General features: G+C 35.1%; 1 protein-coding gene across 2 annotated transcripts; it reads left to right on the top strand.

The window, feature by feature from the left end:
* Positions 1–183: 183 nt before the first annotated feature.
* Positions 184–7,633, top strand: LOC149081204 (aspartate dehydrogenase domain-containing protein-like). Of its 2 annotated transcripts, none has more exons than XM_089238026.1 (7): positions 184–274; positions 1,564–1,784; positions 1,913–2,056; positions 2,802–2,907; positions 3,854–3,974; positions 4,289–4,443; positions 7,468–7,633. In XM_089238026.1, exons 1-7 carry the CDS (start codon positions 235–237, stop codon positions 7,503–7,505), a joined length of 825 nt encoding a protein of 274 aa, XP_089094152.1. In that variant the 5' UTR covers positions 184–234; the 3' UTR covers positions 7,506–7,633. The 2 variants fall into 2 exon arrangements, with proteins under 2 accessions (XP_089094152.1, XP_089094151.1); XM_089238025.1 differs by having other exon boundaries at positions 192–274; positions 7,450–7,627.
* Positions 7,634–14,222: the final 6,589 nt, after the last annotated feature.

The raw sequence follows: 14,222 nt of genomic DNA, 5'->3' as shown, positions 1-14,222 counted from the left end.
AGCATGAGTTTTTTTTTTAATGTATATTTTGAGAATTAAGTTTTTTAAATGTATAAATTAAGTAGAAAATAGGAAAAAAAAGAGTGAAAATTATTTTATTAGGTATTGATCACGTGACTTTAAATTCTGTTGTTTACGTTGAATTGTAAACACGAGGTGTTCAACAGCAATAAGGCAAGATCTGATAAAGTGAGTATTTACGCTAATAAGTGTTTTTGAAAGATACCCGTGGGAATGGTCCGTCGCGTTGGAATAATTGGCTTCGGTCATTTAGGCGAGATAACATTTTATTGACTTAAATTTTTATCGAACAAATATTGTGTGCCACCCCACACAATCTAATTTTCCTTGACCACTCATTTCTCAAATTGGCCGCCCTGGGCTATGAGTTCACTACTACTAAACCACACATGTACCTCGTCCATATTCCTCTGCGGAACTTCTAACAAATTGGTACATGTTGGAATGTGCGTGTCCGTGTTGTGAGCCTAACGTGAAGCTTGTTATAGTGCTGCCATCTATCACATATTTTTCCAACTGTGTGAGTGAAGTGTAATGTTTGATGATTTTACCGTTGTAGGCCTGTTGCTCTCTGCGGTGAGACTTTTTAATGGGGAGATCGGCTTGCTATAAGGTCACTCAGTTCCCCCCCCCCGTCTCCGTTAAGTTGCTCTTGTGATCACACACTGGCTTCCACACTCTCTAAGTCACTCTTTTAGTCACTCCCATGCTCACACAATCTATATATCATGGGCTGAGATATGGGGGGGGGGGAAAGATCACATCCCAGCTATTACCCAGCGTCAAAAGTGAAGTCGACAGATCCAATGTATATGCGTATATATGAATTGACATCATCGTGCCCCCCACAAACTTTCAAGACTATCTCCGCCTATGATCTATATATCACTCTTTTGGTATTCACTCGCCTGTCCCCTCACTCTTTGTGTCACTCAATTACTCCCTGACCTAGCACCTTGCTCTTTAGTCCTTTTGGTTGCTCAGTCAAATGATTTTGCAATGCATTATAGTCACTCACATGCTTTCGTAATGTATTGGTCACTCAATCACATTCTTTTGCAATGTATTGGTCACTTGTGTACTTTTGCAATGAATTTTATCACTCATGCCTTTGCATTGTATTGGTCATTCACATGCTTTTGCAATGTATTGGCCACAATATACATTATTTATGTTACTGCCCAATGTATAAGTTAATATATATTTATGAGAAACAAAGCCAAATAAGAATAGTAATTTTCCTGTTATTGGTTATTAGGATGATGAAAATTTTTTCAGATTCATGTATTTCAGCTATTCAAAAACCCATATATAGTTCACGCTCATTATAACAGTCCCATATTATACTGACCATTTCATTACAGCAATCGGTAGGATAAGTCTCAAATTTTTTTCGTATAATGAGTATACTTTATGTTTTCCCTTTTGATATAACAACCACACCATATAAAGTCTATTTTTGAGGGAATTATGGGGTCCTTGTAACAAGTGTCTACTGTATTTTTTCAATGTTTGAATTTTCTGTGATTAATATTTTTGTAGGTCAATATTTGGTGACATGCATTCAAAACAGCAAAGATCTCGAACTTGCATTTGTTTGGAACCGAACTCAAAGCAAACTTGAAGGGAATATTCGGGAAGACCTAATATTAAGAGATTTAGCAGACTTTGCATCCAAGAGACCCGATATAGTTGTAGAAGTATGCCATCCATCTATAACGAAGCAATTTGGGTGCTCAATATTGCAGTATTGCGATCTCATGGTAATCATATATTCGTAACTATTTTGCTAGTTAAATGCAATGAAATTGTAGTTACCACGATAGGTACCTCATGAAAAACACACCTGAATGGATATGTTGGTAGTAAATTTATTTTTGTCTTTGACCAGGTGGGATCTCCAACAGTTTTTTGCTGCTCTTCTACGGAAAAAGAATTGCATGAAGCTGCTACAGAACATGCCATATATGTGCCAAGCGGTGCTTTTTGGGGAGGTGAAGACATACGAAAGATGGCAGATTTTGGAAACTTGAAGGTATATGTTGCATCAATAAAGTAAAATTAAAAACATTTTTTTTAAATACAGCTTTGAACTGAATATATACTCAAAAATCAAGAGTGGTAGTCAGTTGAATGATGATCTGTGCTAAAACATTCACGGCCTAAAACAACTAAAAACTTCTTTACAACTGAGCAAAGTTCATTATATAATACTGGGGGTGACAGGTGACAGCACAAGCTTTTAATGTTTCAGAGATGTACAAATATAGATTCATATGAATGAGTTTTTGTTCGGCAGAATTACCATGCTACTGAAATATGGATGAACACAGAGTAAGTATCTCAGAGTTCCTCAAAATGTGATATTTAGACCTCTGTGGTGCTTGGTTTGTGTATACGTGGAAGATGACTGCTATATCACAAAATCATTATGCAAAAATATGTATGTTTTTTTAAGGAAAAATCAATAAACCTTGAATCACTTTTTATAAATTATTTCCTAAGATAATACCCATTCTTGTCAAACATCCATTACAAGATTCATCGAAAGACTGGTTATTTGTGGAGGTGTAGCTCTGAGGACAGAACTGCTTGAATCTTCAATATCCCTAATTTTTTGCAAATATCACGATTTTTATCATTTTTAATTTTTCATCATGATTTTCGTGTACAAGTCATCACCGTTTTTGGAGCATTCTTGATTTAATTTTATTCCCACTGGTCCAGTAAATGCTATTAAATCAGTTAGTGGTGAATCCCTTTATTTATCTCATTTTCAGTTCTTGAAGGTTACCATGACGAAACACCCATTGAGTCTGAAGGTTGAAGGGAAGTTGAAAGAATGTAATTCACTGGTTAAAGACAGCGCCGAAATTATTTATGAAGGTAAAAGGCACTTGAGATAAAGTGTATTTAATTCCTTTCATCACTCGTGATACTTCTCTTTGGGTTTCCCTCACTTCTGATTCAAAATATAAATGCTAGCGCCTAGACACATAACATTCAGGCTGTTTACATACATGTATAGGGTTACCAGATTTTAAAAATAAGAAAGGAGGATGCCTGCACTCACCCTTTTTTACATCACTTTTCCGAATTTTTATACCAGATGACGTCACTAGAAATCAGCATTGTGTGTTGTTTGCATCCTGATTTTTTGTTTTTGAATGGGAGAGGACACACCCTTCCCCACTTCAGGATATGACATTAGATGTTGGTGAGAAAACAATTGTATTCTTAAAATGGGCGTTTTCGTCTTCCAGAGCTGCCTGTCGATTGGTCAAATCATGTAAACACGTGAGAAAAAATAGCCTGTACAAACACATGTCAATGAAAAAATATGTTTCGTAGTGGGGAAAAAAAATTTTCCCCAGAAAAAATAAAAATTACAGAAACCTGAAAAGGAGGACAAAGGGGGAATTATCTGAAACGTAGGAGGAAGCTTGAAATGACATCAAAAAGGAGGATGTCTGGTAACACTATACATGCATTGTTCTACAAAAATACAGTTCCCACACAGCTACCCCACCTTGTGGGAGTAAAAACAGTAGTAAATCGCCTCTGTCCTTTTCTCCCTACTGTAAATATGTCTTTGTAGGTATTACCATACATCTTTTAAGTTGAATGGTGTGACTCTCCCCCTCAAAAAAAAAACTGTCCATAGTTCAAATCTTTTGATTCTGGTAAACTTGATTGACACCCGCAGATCAGGATGCAATAACTTAAAGTTATTGTGTCTGTTTAATTTGTGCATAACTTCACTTTCAAATTTTTAAAATGTCAGAAGATGTCAGTTCATAATTCTATAAATATAATAATAATTGTTTTAAAGGCCCTGTGCGTGAAGTTTGTTCGATGGCTCCTCAGAACACCAATACGATGGCAGCTGCAGCCATTGCTGGTCACACACTAGGCTTTGATGGCGTTATAGGATGCTTGGTATCTGATCCACAGTAAGGGCTTTATTATAGTTTGGTGAAATTAATATTTTTTCTTCCATTCTATTCTTTTTGCATACTAATGCTACCTTTACGGCATAAAAAATTGGGGGGGGGAAGAGATAAACATGTTTAAAACAGGGCTGACAGTTGTGTTTTGTTATGTATATGATATTCGGTATGAAGCCTGTCATAAGCAATGCTACAATATGAGTGGTACTGTTTATGGTAGGCCCTCTCTACAATGAGTAATATAACGGTTGTTTAAATTGGTTTTTTTACTGTATCATCCATCTATTTTGTTTTATTAAGTCACATACTCTTCAAAGGTTAATGAATTACCACATCGTTGAAATAGAAGTTGAAGGATTTCCAAAGTCTGATGGATCATTCTTTAGCGTTCGCACAGTGCGCAAGAACCCAGCTAATGTTGGTGAAGTCACGGGCATTGCCACATACGCATCTTACTTTTCCAGCCTTGAAAGTACGTTCAAAAACTTAAATTGATCTTGTAGCTTTTTCTTTTTGCATACTAATGAAAAGATTAGTTTTTTAAAGTAAAAAATCAAGAGGAATCTATCTCTGTGATCATGAATCAAGAAAATAAACAGTTGAACTTTTGATTAATCATTCGACATCCATTAAAACTCTGGTTTTTCTTCATCTGTAAAATTGTTTTATTGTGGTTTTAAAAAGTAAACTGTGTGGTACTACTACTGGTTTTAAATGTACTGTGTTTACATTTTTGTTTCCATTGTTTCATTGATTAACATGTTCAATGCATTTTCTCCTCACCAGACTCCTCACCAGAGAGTAGTTTGTGAAGCTAAAATTACATTTATGCTAATACTAAAAATGTTAGAATTTTTTTAACCCTTTAATTGACAAAAATTGAAATATGCACAGAAAATGTTTTTGACGAGTTATATAGAGTAAAAGAGATGTCTTGAATGTCATTATATGGAGAAAAAATTCTTATTAATACTTGAAAGAAATATAGGATGTTGCTTGTGAGCAACATTGCCAACCCAGTAGCAGTATATAAAAATGAAACAAATATTGCCTATAAGCAAAATTGGCTAAATAAGATATACAAACATACACATAAATGAGAATTAGTTTTTTTTTTGGACTTGGAAAAAAAAAGAATCCTAAATACTAATAATAGATAATTTGAATATACTGTAATAAGTAGAGCCGGGATTATATGCGCTAAAAAGGTGGCAAAATAAGCACTAAAAATTCTTCATTTAAAAATGCCGAGATATGAGAAAAAATGAAGACGTTTTATCAAATAATGCTAAAGTATATGGGATTAAAAAGAAAAAATATATGCAAAAATGTGTGAAAAAATATGCATTTAAAAGTGCCAAAAAAAATGAAAAAGTTCATAAAAATTGTTAAAATATATATTTAAAAATACCAAAATATGCACAAAATAAAATAAAAAGCTCTAAAAATTCTTCAATATGTCCCATAGGAATATTGGAAAGTACATGTTAAATGGAAAAAAATATATATACTGAAGCTTCCCTAAAGAGGGGAAATATGAAAAAAAGTGAATTTTTGAGAATGTAGAAAGTTGAAATAAAAATGAAAAATATATACAAAGAATTTGCAGAAATGAAAAAAAAAACAACACAAAAATGAAAAAAAATAATGCATATTAAATGCACTGAAGTGCCCCAAAAGAAAAATGTGCAGTAAAACTGAAAAATATGCGGAAAAAATGAAAAAGCATAATTTATAACGCAGGAGAAGTAAGCATTAAAAATGTGCCTTAAAATGAACAATACTCAATGGAGAAACATTTTCGTGAGAAAATCAAAGAGAAATTTGATTAAATTTCAAGTATAAGGAGATAAAATCTTGTAAAAAAAATCTTAAAATAAATCTTGCAAACAATGCGATTAATAGAAAAAAATAATGCACTTATTCTAAAATTTTAGTGATTGTATGCATTTATATGCAGAGGAACTACTACTACTACTAACACATGCACCTCGCACACATCCTCTGCGGAATTTCTAACGAATCGGTACATGTTGGAACGTGTTGTGGGAGTGTATGTATATGCATGGTTCTAACATATGTATGTTGTCCAACTTTTTCTTGTTCCTTGTACTTGCTAGTGCTGCCATCTGTGTTAACATATTTTGAAGTAAAAATGTTAAACACTTGAAATTTCATGTTATGCCAGTATTGTGTTGTAGGATTGCCTGCTCTCTGCGGAGAGACTTTTTTTAAATGGGGGGACTCTGGCTCGAATTCGGAAAATCTGAGAAAACCAAGTTCAACTGGCAGCCATATATGCAGTAACTATAAAAAGTGCTAAAATATGCAATTGCTTATGCACATTATCGGGGCTTTAGTAATAGGCTACACATTTTTTTGAACACTTTACAGCTTTATATGAAAAGCTTTGAAACAGTTCCTATGGTACGGGTAAATCTTATATACTATTTGATTTACAAGATTTACATCAAAATATCATCTGAGATATTGCAGAGCAGTTTTGTTTTTACTAACAAAAAATTTCAGGTGAGTTGGCAAGATTTGATGCAATGTCTTGCTGCACCCGATCAAATGGTCCTGGCGTTCTTCTGCTTTTGCTTTGCTTTTGTGCTTTTTGTCAGTGCATGCCTGTAAGGAACTAGTTCCTGTTAGTTCATCACTTTTTGAGCAAAATGAAAGTATTTACTAGCTTCCTGATGAATAAAATCAGAGTTGCGTGACAGTGAAATAATAGTAGTATAAAAGCAACTTTTGGGGTCAATTTTTTCCGTAAAAAAAACAAGTACTTTTTAGTTCAAAATTTAAACAAACTTTTTTTTTTTTTGAAGCTTCTTAAAAGTCTGCATTAGAAGCATGCTTAATCATTGTCATTGTTAAATTTATAAAACATTGTTTGATATATTAACATGTGAAAGTGACAGAAAATATTGCTCAAAGTTGCTTCATCATTGCAATATAACCTGTCCACACCATGCTTATAACCAGCAATGTTGCCTAAAATACATATAATTACATAGTTTTTGGAATAATATAAAAATATTTATTGTTTGAAAACGTAGCATTGTACCATTGCTTAACAATACACATCAATATTTCTCTTCTACACGAGGTATTTCACTCCAAAATCTTAGAACTAACAATTATGCTCTCTTGATTTATAAAAAAGTAGAAGACACGTGTACTTTTGAGACATCTGCTGGTGATTGTGAAAACTTCACGCACTGTTCACAAGTAAAAATTAAACGTTCAAACGTTTAGGAGTTGTTTAAAAGCATCAATGCATAAACTAGCTAAGAAAAAAAATGTCTTTACTTGACAAATGTAAGAAAACTATGTTGCTTTTGAGAGCCAAATAAAGGGTTAATTTAAAAGAATTTTACTGGCCTTCAAATCTCTTAATTCAAATTATATTAATTTTAATACAAAAATGTAGAATATGAATATTGTTTAGATATAATACACTAATGTCTTATAGTTATTACAATTTTTACAGGAGCCAATGGTAAATCATTTGGAATTCATTTATGTTGAGAGATCGGAAGAAATTATTGCTGTTCATTGTTATGCCAACAGAATTTGCTGTAAACAGTGATTGACGAGCAGTCTTTTTGTTCTTTGGATAGATTTTTTTTCCCAGTAAAATAAAATTATTTTTCCATAGAAATTTTGTCATTATTTTTTAGGAAGTCATTTCATATGATTTCGTTTAACCAGTTTTCTTGTTCATTTGAATATATATAGAATTTATTCTTTATATTTGATGTTAATATGATGCAGTCATTTGATGTGGCCTCTGAGGAGGCTTCAAACCTAATTTTGTAAAAAAATGAACTACAGTAGAGTCTGGATGCTCTAAGGTGAGTAAGACTGAGACCACCTCGGATTACGCAAAACTCGGATCATCCGAAAAATAATAGAAAAAAACTTTCGGGAAGGGGGGGGGGGGCAGGTCGATAAGATATTCGCTTAAAGTACCAAAGGACGTTTAGAGGTGTCGCGAGTTTGTTTTACCCGGTCCGTCCTTGTCAGAAACTTTCCTGATACAGGGGTGCAATAGAAACGGCGATATGACCACAGAAAAAGATTACTATGGCAGGAAGTCCCACATCGAGGGGTTAGTGCAACAACCTCTCGGTGAGTATAAAAAAAAGGCTGCCGTTCGAAATCGGCAATAAATTGTAGGTTCTGGTCTAATTAGCCCTCGTGTGCAGAAAATGATCGTGGTGCGACAAAAATGATCAGTGATGAAGTAAATGATCACTGGGAGAACTATAAATATACCGTATATATTGTGTAGTGAAAAATTAAGAAAATGCAAAATCTGATAAATTTTTTCTAATTTGTTTTCTCTGGATCCAGGGCCGGATCTAAACATTTTTCAAGTGTAAGCGAATAATGTTTTGGTGATGAAAAATCGCCCCCCTTCCCTCCAGTTGGCGCCCTTAAAAAAATCGTTCCCTGCAGTTGACACCTGCGACCGCATTCGAGCCAGCATTTAATATCCGGCCCTGTTTGGACCTGCATATTCGTACTTACCTTTTCAATTCTTGATTCACAGACTTAATTCATTACATTAGGGTTGCCAAGATCCATGTCCCCTTCGTAACGGGCTCCAGCCCTGAGGCAACCAATATGATTTTTTTTTACTTCATAAATTAACTATAGAGGAGCCTGCGAAAAGTTCTAGCCTAAGGCAGGGCCGTAACTAGGACTTTTGCCGCCCCCACATCTTTAAAATTCGATCATCTTATAACAATATATATTTTTTGTTCCCACCTAAAACGTATGCTGCCCCCTAAGTACAGTTACCCCCTCTAGTTCCGGCCCTGCCTAAGGTCCCACCGGAACCCCCTCTCCTCGGCATGGGAATCAAGACCTTTAGTCATGGACGGATGTATGGGACAAGTTCTCTTCAAACTAAAAATACTGGCGTTCCTCGGCAAAATGACACAAAATGCATTCTTAGCGAAAAACGGGTTTTTTGAGAAGAAATTTCGAAAAATTCCGCCACCTCGGATTATCCGTAACCCCGAACTTTCGGGACTCGAATTATCGAGACTTTACTGCAAGTGGCACATTTCCAGATCATTCAAGAGACCTGTGCTGCAGTTCCACACCAGTTGAGTAGCCCCAAAACACTTAAGTGGTGGCCCAGGTTTTTACAGATCACTCAAACAGCCCGCAGCACATTTCCAGATAACTTGAGTGACTTGTGGTAAATTTACAGGTTACCTAAGCAATCTGCGCTGCTGTTCCAGATCACTTAATCAAGTGATCCGTTCGCAACTCAATGAAGTGGCCAGCACAATCCCAAAGGTTTAACACACTTGATCTACAGCGTTTTGGATGTGGAACCTGATTCCCAATATATCCCTCCTATCCTCTTAAATAATACGGATATCTTTGTTGGAGAGTAGGAATATGTTACCATTGGTCAGGACTGAGAAGTAACTGAATGCTTTATTGGACAATCGACCCGTAAAATTATAACATCAAAGTCGTAACGGCTGTAAACCAGGGCTGCAACTAGATACTTTCGAGGCAAGCACGAATTTTGGCATCCCCACCCCCCGTGTAATATAGAAGGAGCATTTGAAGGGTGACTTTGGTGCCCCCACTAGTCCAGCATCTGGGATACCAGACCTGCCCCCCCCCTTCCCCAGTTGCAGCCCTGGGTGTAACTATGTTAATGAATCTGTCACGTGGACCTCTGAGCCAATACCTTCTAAAGCTGAGAAGGTGTTGTCTGAGCCCACACCCAGTACAGTATATCTTATTAGGCTCCGGCAGCTTATACCATAAATTCTCGTTTGATGTGACAGAACGGATCGGTGCTCACTTACTTCGTTAGTCGGCTAAATAATAATCGGATTCGGAATCCCATTCATCAAGTTGCTTTCCGTTCAGAATCTTCTCGGATCTCTTCTTTCATGTGAAAGTCGTTTACTCTACCTGATGGATGAGAGCTTTTTTTTCGTTGAGGCAACGACCTTTTTTTTCTTTTTGTCACGGTGGCGCTAAACAAGGTTTCTAGAATATATAGTCGCTAAAGTCGTCTTTTTTTGGCAGCTAGCGAGTAATTTTAAACAATTTTTGGCTTTGGAAATTTAAGGGTGCACGCGAATCTTCCAAAAAAACAACATTTTCGAATTCTTCAATTTTTAAATACTATGAAATTTTCTGCGTCTAACTGTGTTCAAGGTTTTTTTCTACTTGTACTAAAAATATGTTTAAAATATTTGAATATAAACTGCTGGCAGGCATTACACATGCTAATGTTTCCCCCCATTAAAATGCTTTTTTCCAGTTTTTTGTTAGATACTAAACATTTTTTCGAACACTACTCATTCAAATGTTTTGAAACTTTGTGTGCGGGTGTCACTCAACGTTATGGTAATACATGAGGATTTTTTATTAAAATTATTTAAAAACAATTTTATGGCACAAAATATGGGTAAATTTTGGTGATTTTTGAAAAAGTTGCATGTTGTTGGAGTTCAAATTCGATAACCAACAATTAAAATCATAAATGCTCTTGTTAAATTGTATAACACCATATTGAGAGAGACACAATGTTCCTATATGTATCTATATATATAGATAGATATAACAAAAACGTTTTGAGAACAGAGCATTTTAGTGAAAAACATTAGCATGTGTAATGCCTGCCAGAAATTTATATTAAAATATTTTAAAATTATTTTTAGTACAGGTAGAACAAAAACTTTTGAACATAGTTTGACGCAGAAAATTTCCATAGTATTTAAAAACTGAAAAATGTGGTTTTTGGAAAATTTGCGTGCACCAACCCCCTTAATAATAGAGGTGGAAAGATAATGGCATCGGGGATTCTCAGACTTTTCATATGTTCGTGGCACTTTCGAAACACACCCTATAAAGTGGAACGCTCGAAAGAACCTCAGAAATAACTCATTCTAATCCAAATTCCTTCTTCATAGAGATTGGTGATCAACCCGAGCACCCGTAGGTCCGAAAAACGTTCGACTCGCCTAGCTTTCCCCGGTGCTGTTACCAGAAGTCGTTTTTGTCAAGGGGCGGGTGTCTCCTGCACTGTAAAAGTCGGTAATTTTTAACGGTTTTCTTTTGTTTCTCCTTGAAATTTGTCCCCCCCCCCAATTGTTCCGACCTCCCTATCCCATGTAGAGGCGCTTTCAGCGGCACCTTAAAATTTGTTGCATCAGTTGTGCATCGTATTTTGTTCCAGTTACAATTTTTGCCTCAAAATGATTCACGTTCACCTCCAGCCATTCTCGCCCTGAAAGGGGGAGGCGAATCGGCATCCGAATACATTATTATAGATATACAGGAATGTGGAAAAATATCAATACAAAAAAAAAAAACTACAGATAACAATAAAATGTAAATTAACGCAAAAATTAATGAAAATTCAGAACTGAAGGAAATTTCAAATTGATATGAAAGAAAAATTATTCAAAACTAATGAAAATTAGGACCTAACGAAACACATTATCTGAGACCTAATTGAAATTTGGAATTAATTGAAAACAAAATATGTATATTCCAGTACCAATGAAAACTCAGAATTAATGGAAACGAAAATTCCAGAATTTTGATAAAAACTGAATTAATGAAAAAAATGTTTGATTCCGGATTGACGAAAATTCGAAATCGATGAAAATTTAAAATTAATGGAAGAAAAAACTGCAGAATTCATAAAAATCCACAATTGATGAAAATGTAGAATTGATAAAAATTTAGAATATAACAAAATTGGCGAAAATTCAGAATTAATGAATTCCAGAACTGATGAAAATTCTTAAATAATGAAAAAATAATTCCAGAATTATGAAGCTCAGACACTCTTTGTTTATTACAAAATAAAATGTATGTTTCATAAGTAAATATATATATATTTATTTTTCATTTCTTTTACCGTAAATGTGGAACACCTTCCCCCCCCCCCAAAAACGAGGGGTTCCGGTGCGACCACACTAGACGCACACCCAGAGACGCATTTATGATTTTGCCGCCCTTCTCCCATTCAAGTGTCATTTTCTTGACTACTGTTTTCTTGAATTCGCCACCCGTTCGACTTCTTGCCCCCCCCCCAACTCCTGCAAGTACACCCGTGTCTCCAAAGCCACTCTTTTAGTCACTCTCATGCGTACGCACTCTCCAAGTCACTCTTTTATTCATTCACGTGTGCCTGGTCCCTCACTCTATAGGTTACTCTTTTTCGTCATTCGCATGATTGCACACGCTCTGTAGGTCATTCACATGCTTGTTCACGCTCTGAGTCACTTTTTGCTCAATCACGTGCTTGCAAACTCTCTAGGCCATTCACTGTCCTAGCCCCTCGGTGTCTCGGCAGCCGCGGATTTGTTTAGGGTCATGCCAATTTTGCTGCCCTTCTCCCATTCTACTAGTTCTTTTGGTGACTCATTCCTCAAATTTGCCGCCCCTCTGAACTTGCCACCCTGGGCTGTAGCCCACTAAGCACCTCCCCCCCCCCGTTTATACGCCACTGAGCACACCCCTTAGGGCGGTTCTGCTACTACGGCGACCGGTTGATGAGATAAAAGCCGAATTAGGACTTACAGGACACCCTGTATAATTTTTTAGATTAATTTAACTATTTTGGAAACTCCTATATTCTCTATTATCTCATGATCGCTAGTATTTTTTTTTTTTAAATTCGGATTCTGCAATGCAAAACGATTGCCGTCAACCATTCCATATTTTTGAGTCGCGAAAGCCACGGTCGTTGTTGCATCATCTCGACTATCCCCGTTAGCCTTTTTCTTGTTTCGCGCCAAGGTTTGGCGACAGGTAATACATAAAAATTTTCTTTTTTTACATAAATTTTTTTAAGTTTAAGTTGTTATCTGGGGGGGGGGGGTTTCTTTTTTAATTTTCAATCATGTGTCATTATACATCAGTGATTCGCGAGTAACACTTTCTCAGATGCGCTGTTATTTTATAACGTAAAAGTGTTTTCACTACTTATCTATATTCAGTGTTATATAAAAAAAAATTTTTTTTTTAAAGGAATCAGAAATAATTTCAGAATTAATGAAAATTAAGAATTACAATGAATTTCAAAAAATTTCCGAACGAATGAAAGAAGTAATTTCGGAATGATTGAAAGAAACAATTTCAGAGAGTGAATGAAATATATAATTTTAGAATTAATGAAAGAAATTGTTTGAATGAAAAAAAAAATTCAGAAACATTAAAAATTGAGAATCAACGAATTTTAGAACCAATGAAAGAAATAATTTCAGAATTAAAATTTAGAATTGATAAAAATTCAGAATTAATTAAAATTCAGGAAGATATTCAGAATGATAAGAATTCAGAATCAACAAAAGAAGTAATTTCAGAATTAACTAAAAACGCAGAAATAATTTTAGAATCAACTAAAAACCAGAATTAACGCAAGAAATAATTTCAAAAAGAAGAAAAGATAATTAACTTGCAGGGTAATTGATAATCCAGAACTGTTTAAAATTCACACACAGGGCCAATAAAATACTTGAATAATTTAGGGTGTTTGAATCGGAGCACCAGCTTGACGTACTTAAACGAGTTCGACTCGTATTTACTTTTCCTATGAATATCCACCGTATTTTCCTCGCATAATCCGCGGATTATTTGTTAAAAAAGTGGTCAAACATTAAAAAAAATGCGGATTATATCTACCGCTGTGCAGAAAATAATGTTATCAGCCGGGTGAGCATCGCGATGACTCAAATTTGAAAGTCTTTCATTGAACTGTAAATTTTGTTTCGTGTGTAAATAATGCTATTGCTACCTAAATAAATTTCATCAATTATCATACCAATGGATCGATTATTGAAACACTATAGGTGAGTTTTTATTTTATATTTTTTAAATCCTGCTGATAATACGCCGTTGCGGAGATTATACGTTATTTTTTCTCTTTCTTCAAATCTCGCAAGCGGATTATGTGCCACCGCGGATTATACGCAGGAAAATACAGTAATTTAGAAACAGATAGTCAAAGGTAATTGACTAATTTCCAAAACCAGCCACATCAGCAAAAATAAAAAGGATTCCTTAAGTAAACTACAGCAGCTATCTAACATACGGGGAAGAAAAAAAATCTTGTTTGGTCTACAGTATTTAAATGCGAGATTAAATAAACATGTGTATATATTGCTCACAAATTAATGATTTTGTTGAAATAGAAAATAGATTCTGCTGTAATGCACCAGAAGCGTATAAATAAACAGAAAAGATCGG

This window comes from Pholcus phalangioides, unplaced genomic scaffold, assembly GCF_987345545.1.
Source record: "Pholcus phalangioides strain wild (caught in Gottingen) unplaced genomic scaffold, Ppha-v1.0 ptg000010l_1, whole genome shotgun sequence".
NCBI lineage: Eukaryota > Metazoa > Arthropoda > Arachnida > Araneae > Pholcidae > Pholcus > Pholcus phalangioides.
This window is presented reverse-complemented; position numbering and strand designations above follow the sequence as displayed.